Here is a 24957-nt window from a genome sequence, read left to right as displayed (position 1 = left end):
TTTGTCTTTATTCTAGGAGCTGCAATGTAGCCAAATGAAGCACAACATTGATTTTAACACAGGGTATTATTGTGTGTGAGCAGTCGTTAATGACTGGGCTGAGAAAATCAACTCGCCACACTTGAGAAACTGGTTTAATTACGAGCGACTGAAACCTGGACGCGGACCCATTGACCTGAGCAGTGCAAACTCAGTGGCTCCAACCTCTGAGCCACTCGGTCACGATGCACAAACTCATTCTAAACACGTACACAGATTAATCGAATGCTATTGAACACAGTATTATTTGTTGTCCTTCCACCGGTTAAGCATGGTTGGCTATGTACGGTGCAAAAGAAGTACAACATACATATTCGATCTAAGATATATTTACAAACCAGTCTGAATGAATCGCGCACACACTTACCTATCGATTTGGCCACTTTTTCCATCTGCTCGGTGATATTGTACTGCACCCCTTCTTTCCTGAACATAAAAGAGCAACGTGAAAAAAATCTCACCACAACCACCACCGTAACACAGCTTCGGCATGGAGAAATGTGCAATGCAATTGGCAAAAACAGAACGAAAAAATTTTGATTTATTTTCATTTATTATTTTATAATTTTTTACCTACTTGACTTTACCGAAAAAACCTAAGAGTAGGACGAAAAGGAACATTCGCCAGCACGGGAATGGGTCACAATGTTGTAATTACTAGCGAAACGTCGTACTCAGATTGTAAATGTCGTGGCTTGGCTCTCCAACACACCGGTTAGTGCTGAACTCGTGACAAATTGGCACGTTCTGTTTACGTGACAACCCTTACTAGTTGGCTGTGTTGGGTGGTGGCGGGTTTAATGACACATTTCTATATTTACGCGAACTAACCCAAAAAATTAAAACTTCTATTATGGATGATATTGGTCGCGAAAGCGTACGTGTTAAACAGCGCTAGGGAGGGTTTTGCGCAAAATCGTTGCCGTGTGTGCGCTCACCCTCTCGTCCTGCTCAGAGCCTTCAGTCGAACCAGGGCCGACAGGATGTTCCTCTGCAGGTTGCTGGACAGAGCCTCGTACTCCAAGAGTTCACCTGTTGTCAACAGGACACGCAGACAGCGACAACAATTTCCATTTCACCGTTGTTTAAATGCTGTTAGAAAAAACGATTTACATGTATGTTGAACTTCTTTCGCACCATACGTAGCCAACTATACATGGCCAATCACTTGATCACACTGCTGGATAAGAGCCCCCTGCATGCTGTGCAGGTCATGGGGATTAATTGACCATGCTTCTTCAGCAAGCTGGTCAGTGCAGGTTGGTGAATGTGTGAGAAGCAAAGACGTGGGTGCTTTGACGTACGGAAACAATGGGTTTTGCTGCACTGTTCTTTACCGCCCACAATGTCGCCCCGAAACATATAACACCTGGTATGCATGGTATTCACCCATCCAACTACTATCTAGGCTAAGGCCTTGCTTTGGTTCGGAGATATCTGACAACACTCGGTGGATTCTGGAAAATTCGGTCATAGACAACTTCAGCATAATAATAAACAATCTATTCCCGTAGGTGTCGTATTCGACCCGTGTACCTTAAAGTGTAAGAGTCGATTCGAATTTACATATCTCTAATTCATTACTAATTAGCATAGAGCGGCCGGCCCAGGCGCTGGTGCGAGAAATGAAATTGGGCTCCCTGTTCCCATATCATTCTCTCCGTCTTCGTAGTCCGGTGCCACGGCCGCCACCTGGGCCCGTGGCCTCCACTGCAGTCGTACCGCCTGCACACTCGATAGCCACACCACTGGCGGGCGGCACCTGTGAGGATGAGCTGCATGGTGTGGTTCTGGAGGTCGGCGAGCAGTCGGCCCTCCGCGTGCGCGCTGCCGCTCTCCAGCGTCAGCAGGTACCGGCACACCACCTGTGCCGACCACGTGGCAACGGGGGACGACAGGGGTCAGGAGGTCATCGCATCAAAGCAGTGGAGGTGGCCGGGTGTTGACGCCCTTATCCCCCTCCCCCCCCAATCTCCCACCTGGAGTCTATGGTACAAAAACGACTGACTCTGGAGAAAGCCACCAGCGCTGGGGATGCTTAAGCGTAACGTTATGATAAATTGCGTAACGTTTGATCAATGAAATAAAATTAACATAGGAGGTAGCCAGGGTGGCTCAATGTTCGCTGGACAGAGTGCAGAGTTGGCATGGCTGGGTTTGATGCCAGCAAACCGCACACGCTAAGGCTGGGTTCTCAACAACAACGTGAATTTTTATTGTGCACCCGCAATGTGACAAGCCTCTCATAATCACAGTTATCCAGCCAAGGGGAACCCGCCAGTAGCAGCCGTCGCTGTACAGCACTTGGTGAACAACACAGCGCCGGTGGCGCAATGGACATTCGTCCGCAAGCGCGCAAGTTTTCACAATTAAATAACTTTTTTTGTTAACGGGGCGATTCCTGGAGGGTGCCCCGCAGCACATCGACGCGTGAGCGAGCGCCGCCCACCTGGTAGGCGACGTGGAATGGGCAGAAGGCGTCGCGCAGGAACCGCGCCACCCTGGCGCCGGCGTCGGTGTCGGCGAGCGCCAGGGAGCCGGCCGAGTCCACCAGCGCCGCACAGCGCAGCAGCAGCGCCACCCCCTCCTCCATGTCCTGCGCGTTGTCGTGGGGGGGAGGGGGGGGCAGCAGGGGGGGGTGGCGGAGAGTTGGGAGGGGGCGGGGGTGGAGGACGTTGGATTGGGGAAGAGGGGGGGGACAGGATCTGTTGAGATATCACTCACCACAGCCGCTTTGCCAAGCCACTGCAGGATGAGGGCCCGCCCACGCTTCATCACGCTCGGGAGCAGAGTAGTAGGGTAGAACGATGGCTTTTGCTGCGAAGCTCTCCATGCTGCCCTCTACATAGCCCCGCAACCTATAACAACTATTGTGCATGGCAATCGCCCAATTCAGCTGTGAACAAGGGCAAACCCTGGCTTAGCTTCGGAAATGGTCTCAGGCTTTAATTGGCCCTTAATCACAATAACAACAATAAACATGCACGTCCCGTTTGTCAATGCACCGCGAGATGAGGGCCTCCCCACGCTGTGCGGGTCGTGGGGGTGGTCTCCTGCCCCCTGCTGGGGTCAGCTGCACATGGAGGGTTCGGTGGTACTTATTTTATCGACCCTGGATGTATGATTAGCACGGTTGGCTAAGTACGGTGCGAAATAAGTTCAACATGCATACAACTCGTAACCTTACAATTGCGAGCTCCTCGCTCAACACCCGGCCGGAGAGAATTGGGAGAAAAATGGCAAAGAATTATTGTGATAAAAAAAAAGAGAACCCCGCCCCCCCCATGCAAAATATTAAAAGCAACTCTACGATAGAAAAAAAACACACGAGGTCGTCGCGCCTTTCCTGCCGGGTACCTTGATCTCGTTGTTCGGCACGAAGATGAAGTCGTCCTCAAACAGCTTCAGCAAGAAGCAGAAATGTGAGTAGACGATGTCTGAGAGGAACGCGCACGCACGTCACCGCCTGCTCAGTCACTGCGTTGACAACCGTTGACACGTCCCCCTCGCTTCACCCAGTTGTGACCCGAAACTAAAGCGATGTTATTTAACCAGGTTAAGCCCACTGAGCGACCTAGCCACAGATGAAAGCTCCACATCGAAGTGAAACTATTAAACAATACAAAATATATATTTGACCACAAAAGGCCCACTGAGCTATGTAGCTGTTTTTAAGAAACGTCCTGGCCACAAATGATAGCCCAACGAAGTGGCTTATCACGTAGAAATGTATAGCAGCCAAATACTCAAAACGCATGTTGGTTCTAAATGAGGGAAAAACCGGAGAGAATGCGCAAACTCCAAATATACAGGCATCAGGGTCGGGATCGAACCCACGACCTCCTGTAAACCAGTTGAGGTGGTGAACATATCGCCACCGCGGCGCGCCTGATATAATCGCCCCTGAAGTGGCTGATATCATCACCACATGTGGAAGGTTATAGCAGCAGCCAAATTAAACGCATGTTGATTCTAAATGTGGAGGAGGAACCCGGAGAACAATCCATGCGACCACCACGGGGAGAGAGAGAATACGTGGACTCCAAATATACAATAGGCATCGCCAGGGTCCAGGATTGAACCCAGGTCAGCATGCAAAGCAGGCGCGGTGCGGCACCCATTCCAGGTAAGAGTGTATCGATGCATCGATTAATACTGATTCTTAAGCTCACGATGTACGCATCAACATGTGTTTGTAAGAATTAATGTTTTTTAATTGTAATTCTTGTGGTTGGAAAACAGCGGTGCAGTGGCTAGCACATTGCACTATGAACCCAGCCAGCCGAGTCTGAATTCTGGCCATGGGCAACACCAGTTGCAAACACATATCGATAGCACAAATCAGCATTGAGGTTGTGGTCATCTCCTATTTGCAGGCTTGAGCCTGTGGTGGACATTCCACATTCCTATGGTGGGGGGGGGGGGGCGAGTCCATAGCTATCCCTAGGACAACCACTGTTGTTGAGAAGTCAACCACTGTTGACTGCCAGAAAAAAAGTGGTACTTCGTTTTATCGACTCCGGAGGTATATGAGATTTGAACTCACAACCTTCCAATTGCGAGCTGCTTGCTCAACCGCTGAGTCACCCGGCCGGATCAAATTTGGGAGAAAAACGGCAAAAAAAATGATCGTGATAAGTAAAAAAACACAATACAAATATAAAAAAAAGCAACTGTACAATAAGAAGAGGCCGTCGTACCTTTTCTGCCGCCGGGTGCCGCGTGGCAGGCCATGACAACGAAGGCCGGGCGCACGAGCAGGTGGAGCACGTGGTTGCGGTAGGCGGAGCACATGAGTGCCACGCATGCGCGCGCCAGCGCCGCGTCGCCATCACGGGGCGGCGCCTGGCACGGCCACGCCAACCGCACGACCTCCGACCCTGCACGGGCGTCGCCACCGTCGTCACCGTCGCCGCCGCGACGCAGCGTGCTCGCGATGTTCCCGTGCAGCTTGACGCTATCCCGCACCACCGCCTCCAGCGGCTGTCCCTCTGCAAGAAGACGGCAAACAACCTCCTCCGTGACCCGCGTGGCTTTGGTCATCGGGGCCTTCGTTCAGTTTGGGGACTGATTTGATCGCGCGTGTGTATGTTTGCGTGTATGTTTGTGTGTATGTATGTTTTTGTGTGCACATAGTGGGGAGCGGCAGTGCTATGGTTAGCGCGCTGCGCGACAAACCCGGCAACGTCAGTGACGATTATCAGAATCGGTCCTGGGCCTCTCCTAGGTCGATTCAGCCTCTAATGAGTACCTGGTGTGGTGTGTAAACATCCATGCTCAATCCTCTAATGCTAGACCAAGGCCTCCCCAATCTGTCTCCACCTCTCACAGGCCTGCGAAGTAACCAAAATTCCATAGAGCGTCTGCACACAAGCCGATATGAGACGACATATCATTGAACATCGACGTTGGAGCGCAGTGCAATACAATCATGGAGATATAATGACAAAAGTGTCCTTTATTTATCTGCAAAAAGCCTCGCTGAGCCTCTCAGGACAATTTTTCAGGAGGGTCCTGCATTGGGATGTTTTCTCAGTTCCGTAAATGTTTGTGACTTCGTGTAGGAGGAGAGTTGAGTTCCTGAATGAAACCCACACATGAAGAGAACACCTCTCAAAACACCGCAACACTGGATTCAATCCACTGCTGTTCTCCCATTCTCCTGGCCACCTTTTGCACTGCAAGCCTATAATACCTGAAATTACTAGGAGTCTCCCAGCAGGCTCAAGCCTGCTCGGCCTCCGAGCTTTGACAGGATCGGGTGGAATTTCTTTTCCGATTTAAAGCTTTCGTGACCTGCTTGTGTTGTGGCCGAAACGTCGTGAGAATTTTATTATGTTTTATTTTTATTATTTTATTATTTCCCTTCTACGTGACTTTAACGAAGGACCGGGCGGGTTCAGCGTTGACTTGATCGCGATGCCTCACAAGAACTGCGCGTCGGCAAGGTGAGCGACGTCAACCCAAGAGCAGCTACAACGACCACGACAAGAAGTGGAGCGCAAGGGACCAATGCTCAAGAGCCATCCATGCTTACCTGGCCAGTGCAGAAAGGCTCCAAACTTCTCGATGAGGCAACGGAGCCACTGGACCTCAGCCAAAAGTAGAGAGAATTCAATTTCACCTGTGGCTCACACACACACACACACACCCATATATACATACATATGTAGTGTCAGCGATTTAGAGGCAAGGGTTCCCAGGAGGCACCGTCTTTATTAACACCTTCACAAGTTCACGAGTTCGCCCTCGCGCTCTCCCTAGTCGTCTAGCCGAGCCTAAACACAACCCTGACCGCGTAACACCGATGACCGAGACGGCCAGCAACTATCCGTCCGCCCAGTATCTAGCGAAGACGACGAGACGAGTTCACTCCCCAGAACCGGCAGCCACGAGCTCCCGCTCTCAGCTGCTTTTATGCTACCCAGCGCGGCCTGGCTCCGCCCTGGCCACACCTCCCTTCTCGAACCCACGAGCGGGTTCCAGGGGCTTCCAGATGGGGTCTTCCATGACCCTTGCCCTAGTTCCTCCGCCCTGCCGACACACCCGCGTATACGCTCACCGGCGTGTGGACTGCTCGTCCACCGCAGTTGCTGCTGCTGGACAGCAGCTGGCGCCATTACACTACACATGTAATTATACAGTCCCCCCCCCCCCCCCCCCGTATCGCTAATGTTGACTGTTGGGATCCCCTGTATTGAACTGTTTGCGACCACCTTTAGAGGTCGGATTGACACACGAAGGGGTTGGTGTGAACAGGACCATGCCAGGCCGCCGTTGTCTCCCCAATGGCGATGTTTACGCATGGCACCAGGTACTCACTTAAGGCCAAGTCGACCTAGTGGAGGCCCAGGACCGGTTCGGATAATCGTCACTTATATTGGCCGTGAGGGGGAATGTAGCTCGGGTTGTCGGGTTAGTAGCGCAGTGTGCTAAGCATGGTGCCACCGCTCCCCATACAAAGACAAAGATCCCCCGTATAGCCTTAACAGACTGTAGGGGCAAGTGCTGTTAGCGAGCACCTATGAAGGCCGTAACGGTACACGAGGGGGTGGGTGGCCAGCACCACGCCCGACCGCCTTTGTCTCCCCAGTGGTGATGCTTACACACCGCACCAGGTACTCATTTCAGGCTGAGTCGACCTACGGGAGGCCCAGGACCGGTTAAGATAATCGTCACTGGTGTTGGCCGTGAGCGGGAATCGAACCCGGGTCGCCAGGTTTATAGCGCAGCGCGCTAACCGCTACACTAACGCTCCCCATACACACACACACACACGTACATACCCACGCACGTATACAAATGTTGCACAAAAGCCGAAAGCTCGGTGGCTAAGCCAGGCACATTTGCATACAAGAGAACACACGCTCTAATCGTTAATATGTACCTGTACGTGCATTGCTCATGGTCTCAATCCAATGGACCCACTGTAGTTTGGCAATCACTCTCAAACGTGTGCTCCAATAGAGTGAGAATAAATTATGATGGCATGGGTAAAGGAATATCAACGGCATGCTTTGGGCACTTTTTCCAAGAGATTAAATGACTCCTTTGGGAACAACGATGGGAGCTCTCCACTCTGCTCCTTTTGCAAAGGAGACCTGGGTATAAAATATACAAGCAGGGGACTGGGGGGAAAAGCGGAGGCATGGGGTGGGGGGGTAGTGCAGTGCAGGAACTGCTAAACGGTGACGAACTGGGACGAAAAAAATCGACCCAGGTATTTGTAAACATAGCGGGCCCAAATTGTCGTGCGATCTCATTGGCCCATTTGGGCTGGCCCAAAAAACAAATGGGCCAGTGATGGAATGAAGCCTACATATTAGAGGTAATTAAATATTTAAGTAAATAATAAAAAAATATCTATTAAAAAATATATATTTATATATATTTTATATTATTAAATATAACAAAATATAAAAAAGATATTTAAAAAAAATATTATTGCATTTTTTTACTTGTATTCTGATCACATTTGCAATTTCCTCACAGAGTCTGGCCCACTGGCCCTTGGAATTGACCGGCCCACCAGGCATTTTCCCGGACTGCCCGATGGTCAGTCCGGGCCCTGTCGCTAAAGGCTTGAGAAGCAGTGGGTCACAAACTCGGTTCTCTTCACTCGCTCAAACCACCCTCACGCCGGAAGGCACGGCTCCTCGCCCAGGCTCGCTCACCGTGATGCTGCATGAGGATGCTGGCGATGAGGGCCCAGGGGCTGGCCACCATGCCGTGCTGCTGCGTGCGCACCATATGGTGAGCAATGTCACGCGCAAACACCAGCGTGCTCTCCGGCGGACGTAGGGACAAGTGTCTGCCAGTATGGTGGGGGGGGGGAGAACGAGTGTGGTTAAGTGTGGTCAAACTCCTAGAAAAAACTAAAACCCTCTGACCAAGAGGCTCTAGGCGGCCTTCATCCAGCAGTAGATTAACAGAGAGCACCTTACAGTAAGTAGTACATCAAATTACTTCTTGACGCAGCACATACGCCGGTTGCTTTTCGAACGCCACGCCAGAGACGACGACAGCTCGTATCAGGCTCCCGAGATGGGTTTCTCACTCCGCTCAAACACAGGAGTGAATCCGATTGGTTGATGATTTTATTCGCAGGTGTGAGGGGAGCGTGCGATGGGGGGGAGGGTGGTGAGCTCGAGGCCCACCTGGGCGTCAAGTTGTAGCTCTTGGAGTCGATGCGGCCATTGGCCAGGGCCTTGAGTGAGACGGGAGCGTGGAAGTAGAGGTGCACGCTGCCGTAGTCCTCCCTGAGCACCGAGCGGGCCTTCAGCAAACCCTGCTCACGCAGAGAGAGAGAGAGAGACGACAGCAGAGATTCGCCGAATTAAACCGTGGATCTAAATCAATGAGGGTGTATCGAATCGCAAGGGGGAGAAGGGCCGGCAATTGACGTATTCAAATGTACAGGAGCGATTTAACAATGACATCACAAAAATGCCATAATGATGTGCTTAACCATAACTTGAAGTATATGTTTTTAAACAGTAATGATGGGGAGGCCACTACACTTTACTCGGTATGTAGCTACAAGGCAAGGCAGAGTTACGGCCATGAAATTATTCACTCAAGCCACTGCTGATGGAAAGGCCTCAACTACAGAGCCCCACCGCCCTAGAGGATGATTGGCCTCATCTTCCACGCTGACCAGAGGCCCTGGAAGAGGAACCGATACCCACACTCTACCCCATTGCACGCGACCTGCCGACAATAGACTGGGTGCACAGAGGCAGGAGGGCCATTTAAGAAACTTCCAACGTTGTTTCAACTCCCGCGTCGGGAGATGGAATCGAACCGGCGAACCTCTGTAACAGCAAGTCCAGCACCGCTCACCGTTACTCTGCTGCGGCAGCATCCCTTGCCGTCTATTGACTCGCGTTAATTGGGTGGCTGATGCCGCAAGGGTTCTTTGTGAGAAACACTTCAGCATCTGCAACAGTTCCGCTGAGCGATTCCCACGGCCTGGCGCACGGGTTGGGGCGAAACTCTTCTTCTTCTTTCGTATAGATTAATTAAAGATGTAATTTTAGCTTTGTTATCCACTCCATTGTTTGTTCAAAAGCAGAGTGGATCTCGTCCATTCCTCCTTGAAAGGACTGAAGGAACCACTTCCCGACAGGACCAGAGACGTTTGAATTCCCGGGTGGCGTCCACCCGTCAATAGAGGAAAAACCTCCGCCGTGAAACGGCGAGGTGACGCGAATGTCGGTGCCGTGGCCCGTACCGACGTCGACTCCTTGGGCTTGGGAACCCCGAGGAGCTCGCGCGCGTAAAGGGCCTCCTCCAGCAGCCGGTCGTAGCTGATGCTCACGGCCACGGCGTACGTGTCGTACACCTCTCCGCGCAGCATGGGCTCCAGCGCCATGTTCAGCAGGCCTGTCTCACCGCCACCGCAGTTACCGCCGTTACCACCACAGCCAACGACGTTATTACCACTGTTACCAACGTTACCACTACCACCGCCACCACCGTTACCACCATTACCACCATTTCCACCGCCAACACCACCACTATTGCCATCGCCGCCGCCACCACCACCTCCACCACCGCTGCCAACACTACTGCCACCACCGTCACCACAAGGTTAAATCAATCAATCTGTTATTTATATGGTGCACTTCACGTAAATAAAGGCAACTTAGAGTGCTTTACATAAAGTATTATTCAGGAATGCCCAAAACTTAGGCTGCACAAGCGACGAGAAATTTCGTTTAAAATATCAACAGAGCAACGTTACTCCGGGGAATGTAATTTAAACAAATCATAAAAGCTTGCGTTACGGTAAAATCTCATCTCTCTCTCGTCTCATCGGTGCACAAGCAAGGATCTCACCCAGCTTGGGCGGGAGAGACTTGTTTGTGCGACTGCGAGTTCCCTCCAGGAAGAACTCTACAGGGGCATCTCCGTTCTGCACACAGAACAACACCACACGGCAGGCAGAGTCGACATGCCGTGCAGGATTATAGCCGAGTCGGCATGTCACGCTCACGTGAAGTCTCGAGACAAATGTTTTTTTTTCCGTAAGCGTGTTTTATCGTCTTTCGAGAACCCAGAGTACAGTTGGGAATATCAAAAGGAGGGAGGAACAACATGTAAGGGAAAACAGGCCGGGCGTAACGCACCCTCAAATATTGGGGAATTAACGAGGGAAACCGGGCTCACCACCCTGCCATGGTAGGGGCAATGATCAAGAGCAGTGTATTAAGGGGGAGGGAGAAAATGTGGAAAAGGGGAGGAAGAGTGTAACCGAACACAACCCAAAATAAACCAACAAAAACGCGATGTCCAAGTTTGTCAGTTGCGTTATCGCCCAGGAGCGACGGTTATCCCGTGCGTTAGGGAGGGTGGCGTAGTAGTGTCCAGATTCCATCTGAAAGTATTTGACTCTTAAGAATTTGCTGTCACGCTCGGGAAAAAAGAATTGCCTGTGGAAGCGGACACCACAGAGCTACATCTGAGATTCCGTTAAAGTGACCTCTGGCACAAACAGCGCAGCGGAGTCCTTTCCTCCACCTGCTCTGCATACAAGAGTCTGGGACTGCAGAAGAGGATCGCATCGCAAGAATTTGACAATTCGTCGATTCTTTTAGATACAAATTTATTTGTAGGTTCGCAACGCGCGTGTACGCACGCGAAACTGCGTGCGTGAAATTCCACAGGCGTGGGCATTTCTAGTGAAAAACAATGGGATGTAGGGAATAAACGACGAGTAAAGGGAGGCGAGACAGGTGCCCACGGGAGCCCAGGCAGGGCCTGCATTACTATCCCACCCCCTACTGGACATCCGTGAAAAAGAGTCATTAGGCTCATCGTATTTCTCCAGGATAAATCAAGATTCCGATTCTGATGCTATCGTGCTCTCACCCGCAGCACGGCTTGCACGTACTCGCTAAACACAAGCCAGTACAGTGCATTGTTGCCAAACGAGCGACGCATGAAGAAGGCGCCGGCCATTCGCAGCATCTCGCCCACGATCTTCATCCCTTGAAAGTCTGTGGAGGTGATTGGGGAGGGGAAGGAGGGGGGGGGAGAGTGGGTGGGGTACGGATGGATTGTTGCATCGTAAGACTGTGAGAGATGGTGACGGCTCGGCACAAGCCTCAACCAATAATGGATTGATCGATCTTGATTTGAAGCTTTCATGACTGCAGGAATCCATACTCTTTGGTTCTTTCGGTAAAGTCACGTAGTTAAAAATAAATTAAAATAAAACAAATCACGACGTTTCGATTGCAACACAAGTAATCATCATCAGGTGTGAAAACCACAGCAATAATTTTTTATAATTTTTTATTTATTTCTAACTACGTGACTTTACCGAAAGAACCAAAGAGAATGGATTGATCGTGGCTCACGGTGGCCTTTAAAAAAATAAAAATCTTGATTTAAGATATCCCTTCTCTTGCACACATGGTTTGCGAACACCGCGCGGTTTGGCGTTATATTTCTGATATGGACTTAACCACACGTGCAGTCCCAGCACGTGTGGTTAACGGACTCGGTGTGACTTGGTGCTCCAGCGTTGATGATGTGCATCACCTGCTAGTGGTACTTGAATGGTGCATGACTTGAATTTTATTATCCTCGAATGTCTTTGCTGCTCAGTGTCTGCAATGTCATTAATTATACGCTGCTGCAACTTTCTTTTCCATTTACTTTTTACACAACAGTCCTCTCACAGCTCTATTCTTGCAAACCAGCGTATGGCCGGAATATCTCTTCTTAAGCTAAGTCTACTCATAGAATAAAATAAAATCAATTCAATCCATAAATGCAACGTTGCACGCCGTGCTTCGTGTGTGCCGTACCCATGCCGGCGGCGATCACCGGCAGTGGCAGATCGTAGGTGTAGAAGATGTAGGACAACATGAGGAAGTCGATGTAGCTGCGGTGGCTTGGCAGCAGCACGACCGGGTACTCCTGCACAGCCTTCTGTATCTGCACACCGGGCAGTGCCGAAGTCAACGCTTTCCACGTCATCCTAACGACACACCACGCAGAGTCTCCTTCCGATGGTGTTCATAGTTTTAGACTAACCAGGTGAGCCAATATCCCAGGAAGCGCCCAAACCGTGTCAGGTCTCGGACGCTTAGCAGGGTTGAGTGGATAGCTCGTGGATGGGACCACGTGTGCCAGAGGGGTCGACACCCAAGGAGATGGAGCGATGAAATCACTTTGTGTGCGGTTTCTCAGTGGATTTCCTCATCGTAGGACCTTAAGGGATGGCAATGGCTTTGGAAGGCCTTTATTCAACCATTAAACAATAATGGCTGATGATGATGATGTGAAAGACTCAACACAGAAGATCCCTGGGTTTGCACCCTAAATCGCATCCGCGCAAACCATGGCGGATGCGGAAACCCGATGCACAAATCGAAAATTAAAACCTCTCCAATGTGCGACTGTGGTCATTCAGAACAAACCATATACAACATATAACGATGCAATGCCCAATCCACAAAAACAAAGGAGACATCACAGCGATAAACTCCGCTGCTGGTGACGCGGTTGTCTGGCTTGACCACCTGAATGTGAAATTGTTGTTGTTGCTCTGCAACTACATCAGCCAAATAAAAGAAGATGATGATTAAACTTTATATCTTCTCTACAGTTCCCCCATCTCTATTTTCTCGTGTATCTCGCTTCCACCTCACTCATCCGTATATTTCTCTCCGAGCCATATTTCTCGATTGGCTAGAGCTCAGCAGTGCCTCCACGGGTCGTGCCTGTCCCGCGGGTTGCCAGCTGAAGGATCCTGACACACGGCGTGTCCTACACAAGCACGTGCATTGCGATGAGAGTACGTGCGTTTTTTTGTAACCACTCGTAAGAGGGGGTGCCGTAGTGGCGAGATGTTAACTTCCTCGCCCGGTATACAGGGGGTCGTGGGTTCAATCCCAACCCTGACGACGCCTGTATATTTGGAGTGTGCATGTTCTCCCCGTGGTCGCGTGAAATTTTCTCCAGGTCTTCCAGGTGTTCCCTCCCCGTTATGCACCAATATGCATTTAGAGTATTTGGCTGCTGTAAATTTCCACTTGATAAGCCACTTCGTTGAGCTATCATTTGTGGCCAGGATGCTTCTGAAAAAGAGCCATGTAGCTCAGTGGGCTTTATCTCGTCAAATGAAAATAGTTTATCGTTTTATTATAGTAATATGAGTGTGGTTGTCCGGGATAGGCCACGTGTTGAACATTTCTTGTCCAAATCCTTCGCCGAGTACTGCCAACTGCGGGCATCTTCCAAAGCAATTGAAGAGAAGATGCCCGCCGTAGCGCATGGCAAAAGTTTCAGACAACAAATGCTCAACACGTGGGGCCCCCTAAGCTGGAAGATTCCACGTAAATTGCCACCAGATCCGTTTACGCCGGACGTGGTCGGTGAGCCACCAGTCAAGAGTTGAAGAACCCCACACCGGAGCACGGCGAGGTGGGGATTGGGGGGGGGTGGGAGGTGCGATGGCGTCGGCTGAGCCGGTCGGTACCCGTTGCAGCCCTTCCTCGTTAAGCCGCACGCTGCGGAACAGAGCCTTGAAGGTCTTGCTGAGGGTGAGCGCGAACGTGCGGATGATGCACATGCGCTGGTTGTGTCCCATCTCCTCCAGGATGTCGCTCGCTCGCTCCGTGATCACCTCCACGGGCTCCCCGCTCTCTTGAGCCTCCTGCCTCGCAGCACGTGCATTCGTGTGAAATGTAATTTTTTAAAAGGAAAACAAAGAATCAATCTGGATCTCTCACAGCGAAGTATAACCCTTCGTATTCTTGGTTCTTTCGGTAAAGTCACGTAGAAGGGAAATAATAAAATAATAAAACATAATAAAATAAAATTCTCACGACGTTTCGGCCACAACGCAAGCAGCCGTCCTCAGGTGAAGAAACAGAGCTGTCGGAAAGACATTTAGGACGCTGGCTTTCTGACAGCTGTTTCTTCACCTGAGGACGGCTGCTTGCGTTGTGGCCGAAACGTCGTGAGAATTTTATTTTATTATGTTTAATTTTTATTACTTTATTATTTCCCTTCTACGTGACTTTACCGAAAGAACCAAGAATATGAATCCCTGCAGTCACGAAAGCTTTAAATCGAAGTATATCCCTTCGTGTTTGAGAACAGCCCGTGGAACAGGACATCGCAAAACTATCTTTGAGATCCCTTCAAGTGCTCCACACAATCGAGGGCAGTACTTTACCTACCACCCGTTCTGCATACCAGAGTAATGCTCGACGTTTGACAGTCAAACGGGTATTTTATTTTAAAGAGCGGGAATTTTAGACAAATTGAGTGCAAAACCAAATTTCACTTCGTACAGTTACTGGTGACTGTGCTGCTTGGATTTGAACCCTGGTTCTCAGCGTGCTCTGACCTCCGTTGCTTTGAAAATTCATATTCCAACGACGGGGACCTTAGCTGTCCATTCAATTACCAATTCACTTCCCCGATTTCGCTTCCCTTGCCGAGTCAATGGCTCGCTCTAACCATCGCTGCCTTGCCCCCTTCTGCACCCGTCCCCTGCAGCCGCCCACCAGTGCCCTGCCGCGGGCTTGCTCCGCACCTGCCGTATGAAGTCCTGCAGGCGCTCCGAGTGGAGCACAGCGCTCTTGAGCGTGGCGGGCGAGCGCGGCGAGTGGTAGCGGTACGACGGGGGGGCGTAGCGGCGCAGCGAGAAGCGCACGTCGCTGGACGCCCGCCGCTCCTCCAGGACATCCTCCATGTCGTCGCGTTTGTCCGCTCGCAGCATCATCCTGCCGGGCGCGACCTGGGTGGCACGGCAGAGGCGCGGCGCACCGCATCACACAGCGCGACACACCACATAACACTGTGCGCACATACTCTTTGGTTCTTTCGGTAAAGTCACGTGGGTAGAAAAATAATAGATCACGACGTTTCGATCGCAACACAAGCAATCGTCAACAGGTGGGACTACCACAGCAAGAAAAAACTGCACACAGCTGTACCCCGTTGCACCCTGCTGCACACCGCTGCACTATGATGTACCCCGCTGCGCCCCGCTGCACAACGCTGCACACCACTGCACTATGCGGCATAATGCTGCACCCTGCCGCACGCCGCTGCACGGCGATGCACCCAACTGCAGAACGCGGCACACCGATGCACAACGCTGCATCCAGCTGCCCCCCTTCTGCACACCGCGGTGCAACATGGCACAGGGCAGACGAGAGTAAAGACTTTTTTTCTACCGCGATGCAATCCAGAGGTGGCCGGTTTGATGCGATCACACGGCGCGGAAATTGAAACGGTGGTGTGAGTTTTTCAATTACCCCCCCCCCCGACTCCGTCCACCCAGCAGCTCTTGTGTAGTTGGGTAAAGCGTGGGTACTCTCACCTCTTTTCCAAGATACCTGGAAAGAGTGTGAGAGTCGGCCAAAATACGCACGAAGCCCTACCGCGAGCAGTATTGAGCATATTCTTGGTTCTTTCGGTAAAGTCACGTAGAAGGGAAATAATAAAATAATAAAAATAAAACAATTAAATTCTCACGACGTTTCAACTTTGAAAAAAAAAATCTAATTTTCTTGCTGTGGTTTTCACACCTGATGGTGATTGATTGTGTTGCAATCGAAACGTCGTGAAAATTGTATTATTTTATTTTTATTATTTTATTATTTCCCTTCGACGTGACTTTACCGATAGAACCAAGAATATGAATCCTTGCAGTCACGAAAGCTTTAAATCGAAATTCAGTATTGAGCAAGCAATTACAGTGCTGGGCCTTTACATTTTACTGCGATGCTCCTGGTAAATGAAACGACAATGTACGCACGAAAAGCACTTTTGTTAATCCACTGCTGGATGAGAGCTTCCCCACGCCACGTGCGGGTCCTGGGGGGATCGTTTGACGACACTTTACCACAGTGGTCAATGCGAGATGGTGAAGGTGGGGATGAAAGATGCAACAGTGGATTTAGCCTTACTGCCCACACCATAGCACTACTGTAAGTACAGTACTGTCTTTTTTCAAGTGGCCTTTTAAATATATATATGTACAGTACATCAATCAAATTGCCAATACCGTTTACTCTGTAATCTTGTAAGCAAAATCTCAACAAGTGGTGTTCATCTCCCGTGTATTTTTACCTGCATCACATACAGACCCTGTGGATTATATTGTAATGATAAACCCACCACAATGCCCTTTGATACTTAAGATATATTTGCACACACCGAACAAAAAAAACTAATTTTTTGACTTTCCGCCAAGGTTCCACGTAAATTATCACAGGGTCCACAAAGTTCAATGTGGTCAGCATGGCATGTATACGCAATCTCGAAATACCATCATCATGCAAGTGCTGCCAATGTCAATTGTCTAATTCCCTTACTTTATTCAAGCATCTGCTGTAGGTGTGCAATGTATGGCACGATCGAGGGCAAGCAGTTGCGATTTCACGGGGTCAAATCAATGTAATAGCGGAACAATTTCAAGATCTCATTCAAGGTCTTCAATATCCTCCGTGAACTTGTTCTCACTCATCTCATTCTACTCCCCTCCACGCACTCTCCCACCTCTCCCCTCTCATCTCACTCTACTCCCCGCCACAGTACCCAGTGTGACCCCACCATGCATACGAGAGGATAACACTAAAACACTTGCTGTGCCGCCATCTCCTTGGCCAGCTTGCAGCCCAGAAAATGTGCAAATCTCACACATCTGGACGTGAAGCACCAACCCATACGTCCAAAGTGCAGGATTGCCGGCGAGCGCCACCATCATCACGCCAAGGCTCAACGTCAGCAAAGCCAGTGATCTGCCTTTATCCAGAAGACAAAGTTCATTTTGCTGTCAGCAAAGCGATACCAACCGCTATCTATAACCACTGGCGCATGGCCAGTCAATGCTGGTATGCCGGTTAACAGTCCTTCACGGTGCAAACATAGCTCTTCATGTAAAAAAAAACCGAGCTTCTTAATATAATTGGCCAAACATCCCAATGCAGAACAATCCTGAGAACAAGTACTCATTGAATGGGTAAATAACGTACCGTATAAAGTTATTATTTTCAATAAGCCGAGCGGTGGCACTGTGGTTTGTGCACTCAGCTTTGAACCTGGCCATCTGAGTTCGATCCCCAGCCACAGCAGATTCTTTATTTATCCTGGAGAAATCCGATGAGCTATGAAGCTCTTTTTCACAGATGTCCATTTTCACAAGTGGGCATTATTATTAATACCTTTGTTGTTAAATATAGCCAAGTGCAGCTTACAATATTCTATGTTTAATTTCAACGTATATTTTCAGCTTCTTGTTGATACAATGCTGGATGAAGTCTCCCCATGCTCTGAAGGTAATGGGGGTTGTTTGACCAAACATCACCATGAATATCAGTGCAGGTCGGAAAGGGGTGGCACCCAGGAAGATTCAGACATCACTCATCACTGAGGTCAGCCATGGCTGGGAATCAAACTAGGCTCACTGGTTCGAAAAGTCCTCTGTGTAATCACGAAATACAGACTAGCATTGCAGAACATTTATGTCCAGTTAACGAACCAGTGGCCAAATAAACCACGATGAACCCCATCTCAAAAGCGAAGCGGGATTGAGTATTTGCACGAACGACTAACTACCCTGCATCGCAGGTGCTGTAGGTTGCTGATCGACAAGGGGATGGGCAGCAAAAGGCTACGTCACAAACCAGCTATACCAAACCAGTTATATAATGTAGCACTGTGTTTCTAGACTCCCAGATCTCTCCCTGCCTTCACCACTCCCTGCTGACCATCACGGTGAAGTTTGCTGAAGGTTATTCGCCTCGCTTGGTCAAATAACTGCCACGACTAACGCAAGGCGTGGGGAGGGCGGCCCTCAGCTATTGACCGCAAGCACAGTTGGCTATGTACGGTGCGAAAGAAGTTCAACGAACGTGTATACAACCGTGGAGACTGAATGCAGGCGTCTTTTATTCTGTGGCTGTGTGTCTTTTTCTCCCGTGTTTGCGTGCGACAGGATTCGTGTATGTGTGTGTGTGTCTCTTATGTCCGTGCTGCTCTGTAATACCATCACCCCGTGAGCTGTCCTCTCACACCGACACACAAAGGTTGAGCTCCTCTGATACAAACTTCTGAAGTGAACATGAAACTAAAAACTAGTTTTATTTTACCAGGTAAGGCTCACTGAGCTATGAAACTAAAAATGAACTAAAAACTAGTTTTATTTTACCAGGTAGGCCCACTGAGCTATGAAACTAAAAATGAACTAAAAACTAGTTTTATTTTTACCAGGTAAGGCGCACTGAGCTATGAAACTAAAAATGAACTAAAAACTAGTTTTATTTTACCAGGTAAGGCCCACTGAGCTGTGAAACTAAAAATGAACTAAAAACTAGTTTTATTTTACCAGGTAAGGCCCACTGAGCTATGTAGAATAGCTATTTTTTAGACGCGACCTGGCCACAAATGATAGCTCAAGTGGCTACGTGGACATGTTTTGCAGCCAAACACTCTACAGGCATGCTGTCTCTAAATGTGGAGGGGGGAAAACTGGAGGACCCGGAAAAAAATCCACACAACAAACTGAGAAAACATGCAAACTCCAAATATACAGCAGCAGGCGTCAGGGTCGGGATCAGAAACCCACGACCTCCCGTATAGCAGGCGAGGTAGTTAACATCTCGCCACTGTGGCACCCATGACTTCCACGATGTGTAAGCTTACCCTGTTTCTTGGCAAGGAGGCTTTGTGCGATACTTTGTGTCGCCTCGCTCTGACTTAGAAGTCAAAGCAAGCCGCCACTGTTTTGCACACACACACACAGCCCTTGTCAATGGGCATGTTGTCTCACAGAATAATCTGGGCTATTCAGATGCGTCCTGAGTTGGGAAAGTTTGCGAAGCCCGTTGTTCTAGAGATAATTAAAGCAGCTAGACAGATCTGTATGTTGAACTTCTTTCGCACCGTACGTCGCCGGCTGTGCTAATCAGATCTCCTGAGTCTCGACGCATTCAGGAGCTCCATCCAGTAGACTCTGGATGGTTGAAGGGGGCTTTGACAAGATAGCAAATGTTGATTTAAAGCTTTCGTGACTGCAGGGATTCATATTTTTGGTTCTATTGGTAAAGTCACGTAGAAGGGAAATAATAAAATAATATAAATATAAAAAATATAAAAAAAATTCTCACGACGTTTCGACTGCAACACAAGCAATCATCAGGTGTGAAATCCACAGTAAGAAAATGTTAATTTTTATATTATTTTATTATTTCCCTTCTACGTGACTTTACCGAAAGAACCAAGAATATAAGATAGCAAATGTCGTGATTAACTCAGCCCCAACCTGCTACCCTCACCACCACCATCACCACCACCACCAACCACACTCACCAACCACGCCACCACCGCCCCTAAGTCAACGCGGTGGCGTTGAGAGTGACACACGCAAAGTGTTGTGTGGTGCGGTGTGTACGTGTGTGTGTTAATGTGGACGCGTCGTGCGAATGGGTCACGCGTGGCGGGGTTCGTGGTGGTGTGCGCGTTGCCTGCTCGTGTGGCGTTTGTCATGCACGCGCGCGTCAACTGAACGTGCACATGCATGCGTCGCTTGAAGAATACACCACGTGCTTTGCCGTGTCACGACGTGTCAAGCGCACAGCGTGCGTGGGGTTGTTGAAGGTGCCACGGTGACACGTGCACGCGGCATCATGTTTAACTTGTCGTAAGAATGTGTCATGCGTGTAGCTGCTGCTGCTGCTGCCTCACACCCTCGCCCCCAACAAGAGCGAGGAAGCCGTGGGCCAAAGAAGTAGCAACTCTCCCAAAGTGGTGAAGTAGCAACTCACCTTAAGTGCTGGGTGGGGGGGTACAGCAAGGATCGGGGCTTCAGTTATGTCCACGGCCGATCAGACGGCAGCAGCAGCAGGAGCAGCAACGGGAAAAGCTGCTGGAGCAGCTGGAGCAGTAGCAAGAGGAGGAGCTGGAGCAGCAGCAGCGGCAGCAGGAGCAGCAGCAGCAGCGGCAGCAGCAGGAGCAGCAGCAATAGCAGCAGCGATCGCTCCACGCCTGCCCGCCGCCATGCCTGGCCCTGACCCCACCCACACCACCCCACCCTACGTCACAGGGAGACTCCCACCCCACGTCACAGGGAGAGAGGGGGGGCCACGTGGATTATTGTTGGGCTCGGGATTCAAAGTTACCGACTGTGGTGGGGGGGGGGTTGGAGATAGGAATGGAAGTCAGCATGGCTGTCATCCCCTTATTACAGACCCAATTCGGACTTTATTGGTCAACCCCGTGTCCCTTATACATCTCAACGTTCATCCTGCAAAGTTTCATCGCAAGGGAGAAACACAAATAGACAAACAAAAAATGTTGCCCGGTATTGAAATGGCTGTACGGCGTATGGACCTGAAAACTTGATTTCCCTGTACAAAAATACGGGTAAACCATATGGATTGATTGGTATGAGTTAAGTTAAAAGGTTTGGACTTGAGTAAAGTTAGGGCTGGGGTTTAGACCCAGAGGGTTAGAGATAGGAATGGAAGTTGGGGGTTAAGGCTTGGGCCATGAGTAAAGTTAGGACTGGGGTTAGGTTGTATTGGACTAAGGTTAGGGTTTTGGTCATGGCTAAAGTTGGTACAGTACTGGAGTTTGGTTCACAGGGATGAGATAGGACTGAAATTAGGCTTTGTGTGAGAGGTAGTAAAGTTAGGACTGGGGGTTATTTTTTGGGGGGGTCAGATTGTATAAGTAAAATGTGTATCGTAAACCCTACAACAACAAAAAAAACTATAAATCTTTACTTAAATTTAGTTTTCCTCCTGATGACGATCGCTTGTGTTGTGATCGAAACGTCGTAGTTTTTGTTTATTTTATTAATTTGAAGCTATCTACGTGATTTTACCGAAAGACCCAAAGAATATGAAATCGTCCATAATATAGGTGTTTGGGTTAGATCGCGTAAGGGGCCGTCCATAAATGACGTCACGCGATTTTGGACGATTCCCCCCCCCCTTCGTCACACGGCGTCACAAAAAGTCAGACCCCCCCTAAAATATGACGTCACAAAGTTCTGCCCCTTCCCCCCCAAAAAAATGCTTCAAATCGCTTTAAACCATTGTCATTGTATTGCGTATTTAATGTGACGCTGCACTCTGATGTTGCAGGAGAAAACATGTATTAAAAAGTCTGTTTAATTAAGTAGAACGTGCTGTCACACATCGTCACAAATGTCTGACCCCCCCCCCCCTAGGTACGTGACGTCATTTATGGACGGCCCCTAAATATATAAATGTGTCGTTAAAACCCGCCACCACCCGACACAGCCAACTAGTAAGGGTTGTCACGTAAACAGAACGTGGCCAATTCGTCACTAGTACAGCACACCGGTGTGTTTGTGGCTTGGCTCTCCAACACACCGGTGTGCTGTACTCGTGACGAATTGGCCACGTTCTGTTTACGTGACAACCCTTACTAGTTGGCTGTGTCGGGTGGTGGCGGGTTTTAACGACACATTTATATATTTATACGATCTAACCCAAAAACCTCTATTATGGATGATATTGGTCGCGAAAGCCTACGTGTATGAAATCAACTTTAAAATATGTATACTCTTAGGTTTTTTTTTTCTTCGGTAAAGTCACGTAGGTAAAAAATAAAAATAATTGAAATAATAATAGAAATAAAATAATAAATAATTGAAATAATTATAGAAATAAAATAATATTTTATATTATTATTTATATTATTTTAATTATTTATTTTTACCTACGTGACTTTACCAAAAAAACCCTAAGAGTATGAATCCTTGCAATCACGAAAGCTTAAAATCTATAGAATTTATAATCTTGGACATCCGCACCCACGTGGTGGGCGGGGTTCAAGAAGGGGTGGGGGAAGAGGGCGTGGCATCGGCGGAGCGGGGGAGGCGCGCGCGTGACGGAGAGGGTGTGGCCCACATTGCAGCGCTGCGATTGGCTTCATCCTTCAGAACTAGCCCAACCCCCTCACCCCCACCCCCCACACGACTTCCCGCGCATGCGCACTCGGCGGGCCCATGTTGGGTGACGGCCGAGTGTCCGTGCGTGGTTCCGCATTCCTCTTCAAGTCACCGCCCCCTACGTCTGCAGGCGCCTCCAGCAACGTTCCATCTCCTTCCCTCTCGAAGTCACTCACAGCCCCGCCGACGGTACAGCCTTGAGCCTCGACAGGAGGAGCAAATCGACAGCCTCGCCGCGACCATGAGCGACGTCGACAAGCAGCGGCAGATCAGCGTGCGGGGCATCGTGGGCGTGGAGGACGTGGCCGAGGTGAAGGGCCGCTTCAATCGCCACCTGCATTTCACGCTGGTCAAGGACCGCAACGTGGCCACCCCCCGCGACTACTACTCGGCGCTGGCCCACGCCGTGCGCGACCACCTGGTGGGCAGATGGATCCGCACGCAGCAGTACTACTACGAGAAGGACCCCAAGGTGAGCTGTGGGGTAGCGAGTGAGGTTGGGAGGGGGTGGAGGGTGAGTGGCAGGTGAGAGATGGCTGGGCCCTAGGGGCGAGGTGGGTGGGGAAGGGGCAGTAGCGGAACTATCATGGGGGCAGGGAGTGCCTTGCCCCACTAACACCACCACCATCCTGGTGGCCAAAAGCTACGAGATATGTTTTCAACGACAGTGTAAAATTACACAAATTGATTTAAAACGCGAGATTCATTACTATGAAATGTTTTCGCATAGAAGTCCGTTGCTGGGATATTTATTCCATTAGATACTTGTCAATGGTATTGCAAAGAGGTGACTACGAGCCCCGTGAGCGTAATGTTGTGATTCTGCAAGAGGAGTCCGCTGTTGGCAATTGCCTCGGTGCGACCGTGCGAGACAATTCAAATATTGGGGCCCCAGCTGACAATGTAGCAACAACGCCCCTGGAGAAGGGTGGTGTTGATATATGGTGATGGGGGTGGGTGAGTGGCTGGGTAAGTTGGTGTGTGTGTGGGTGGGTGCGATGTGGGGCCGTCCATAAATGACGTCACGCGATTTTGGACGATTTTACCCCCCCCCCCCCCCGTCGTCACACGGCGTCACAAAAAGTCAGACCCCCCCTAAAATATGACGTCACAAAGCTCTGCCCCCCCCCCCCCAAAAAAAAAATAAACATGCTTCAAATCGCTTTAAACTATTGTCATTGTAGTGCGGCGTATTTAATGTGGCGCTGCACCCTGATGTTGTAGGAAAAAACATTAAAACGTCTATTTAATTAAGTAGAACGTGTTGTGTATATTTACTTAAAGTTGCGCATTTTGATGTGACGTCACATTTCTCAACCCCCCCCCACCCCTCGTCACACATCGTCACAAATGTCTGACCCCCCCCCAGGTGCGTGACGTCATTTATGGATGGCCCCTTATGGAATTAGGGGTATGGTGGTGACGTATTTGTAAGTGCGTGCTATTGGATGATGGAATGATGAGGTGGTTGTTGAGGTGTGTTTCATGGGTGGAGTGGGATGAGGAGTTGAGACTGTCAGTGGTGGGATGAGGTGCAGTGTTGGGGCTGCGGGGTGATGGAGCCTTGGAATTGAGTGGCGTGCTGTTGGGATCGAGGTGGCGAGGTGTGGACTGGTGAGGGTCAGGTGGGATAACGAGGTGTAGTAGCGGATGAGGAGTGGTGAGGTCATGTGGTTGTGGTGTGAAGAGAGTGGATTGAGGTGGTGGGTTGGGGGGTTTGAGAGGAGGAATTCTAGAGATGGCCGCTGCACGGGGCTGGGGTGGGGGTGATTTGCATGGGGACTGTTTAGGTCAATTGTTAGTGGAAGGTGGGGCGAGGTGGTGGTAAACCTGTAAAGTGGGGCAGGCTACGTGGTTAGGAGTAGCGTGGCATGATGGGGGTGCGACGTGGGGGTGAGGTGGTGGTCTGGAGTGTAAAGTGGGGTAGTGGAAGCTTTGTCTGGGGTGGCGAGGTGTGGAATGTAGTGTGATGAGATGTGAGGTAAGGTGAAGAGGTGAGCTGTAAAGTGGGGTGACAAGGTTAAGGAGTGGGGCGAGGTGAGGTTGTGGTGAGATCTGGGGTGGGGTTGAGTGTTGAGGTGCGATGCGTTGTGAATAGGAAGGGTAAGACACTCAAAGAAGCAGCAGTCATCAGAAGCAAGTCGGTTTCAACAATGACTTTTGTGTTTAGTTTGTTGTCCTTCCCCGCAGCTCCGATTTGCACGTTTGGCTACGTACGGCCCAAAATAAGTTCAGCAAACATACAGAGATCCACAGATAACCAGACCAACATAGGCACCCACAGAGGCACCCACAGAGGCACCCACAGAGGCACCCACAGATACCTACAGAGTACATACAGTTATAAATAAGTTCAACATATAATTGTGCAAGCAACATTATCAATCAGCAGGAGCACGAACAGAAGCAGCATTAGCAACATCAGCAGCAACCTTCAACAGCAGAAGCATAAAAAACGAATAGGA

General features: G+C 49.7%; 2 protein-coding genes across 4 annotated transcripts in view; one reads left to right on the top strand and one right to left on the bottom strand.

The window, feature by feature from the left end:
* The window catches only part of GNPAT (glyceronephosphate O-acyltransferase), a 29767-nt gene that overhangs the window by 1549 nt on the left and 3261 nt on the right, over positions 1-24957 (bottom strand). The window contains exons 1-17 of one of the 3 annotated variants that reach the window (XM_078610213.1): positions 20337-20598; positions 19216-19292; positions 15098-15301; positions 14033-14209; positions 12357-12486; positions 11413-11540; positions 10381-10456; positions 9773-9924; positions 8697-8827; positions 8214-8350; positions 6077-6163; positions 4740-5030; positions 3397-3476; positions 2489-2635; positions 1802-1904; positions 978-1071; positions 407-465 (exon numbers count right to left, since the gene is read on the bottom strand). In XM_078610213.1, the coding sequence (XP_078466339.1) occupies positions 407-465; positions 978-1071; positions 1802-1904; positions 2489-2635; positions 3397-3476; positions 4740-5030; positions 6077-6163; positions 8214-8350; positions 8697-8827; positions 9773-9924; positions 10381-10456; positions 11413-11540; positions 12357-12486; positions 14033-14209; positions 15098-15286 (1981 nt within the window). In that variant the 5' untranslated portion in view covers positions 15287-15301; positions 19216-19292; positions 20337-20598. Of the gene's footprint in view, positions 1-406; positions 466-977; positions 1072-1801; positions 1905-2488; positions 2636-3396; positions 3477-4739; positions 5031-6076; positions 6164-8213; positions 8351-8696; positions 8828-9772; positions 9925-10380; positions 10457-11412; positions 11541-12356; positions 12487-14032; positions 14210-15097; positions 15302-19215; positions 19293-20336; positions 20599-24957 lie in introns of those variants that run through there. The other 2 variants (XM_078610212.1, XM_078610214.1) reach the window with 2 other exon arrangements.
* The window catches only part of LOC144729743 (glycogen phosphorylase, brain form-like), a 29214-nt gene continuing 26854 nt past the window's right edge, over positions 22598-24957 (top strand). Inside the window, exon 1 of the mRNA XM_078610209.1 lies at positions 22598-22964. Within this exon, the coding sequence (XP_078466335.1) occupies positions 22734-22964 (231 nt within the window). The 5' untranslated portion in view covers positions 22598-22733. The remainder of the gene's footprint in view (positions 22965-24957) is intronic.

The sequence above is a fragment of the Lampetra planeri genome, chromosome 33 (genome assembly GCF_965212315.1).
Source record: "Lampetra planeri chromosome 33, kcLamPlan1.2.h2, whole genome shotgun sequence".
In the NCBI taxonomy this organism is placed as follows: Eukaryota; Metazoa; Chordata; class Hyperoartia; order Petromyzontiformes; family Petromyzontidae; genus Lampetra; species Lampetra planeri.
This window is presented reverse-complemented; position numbering and strand designations above follow the sequence as displayed.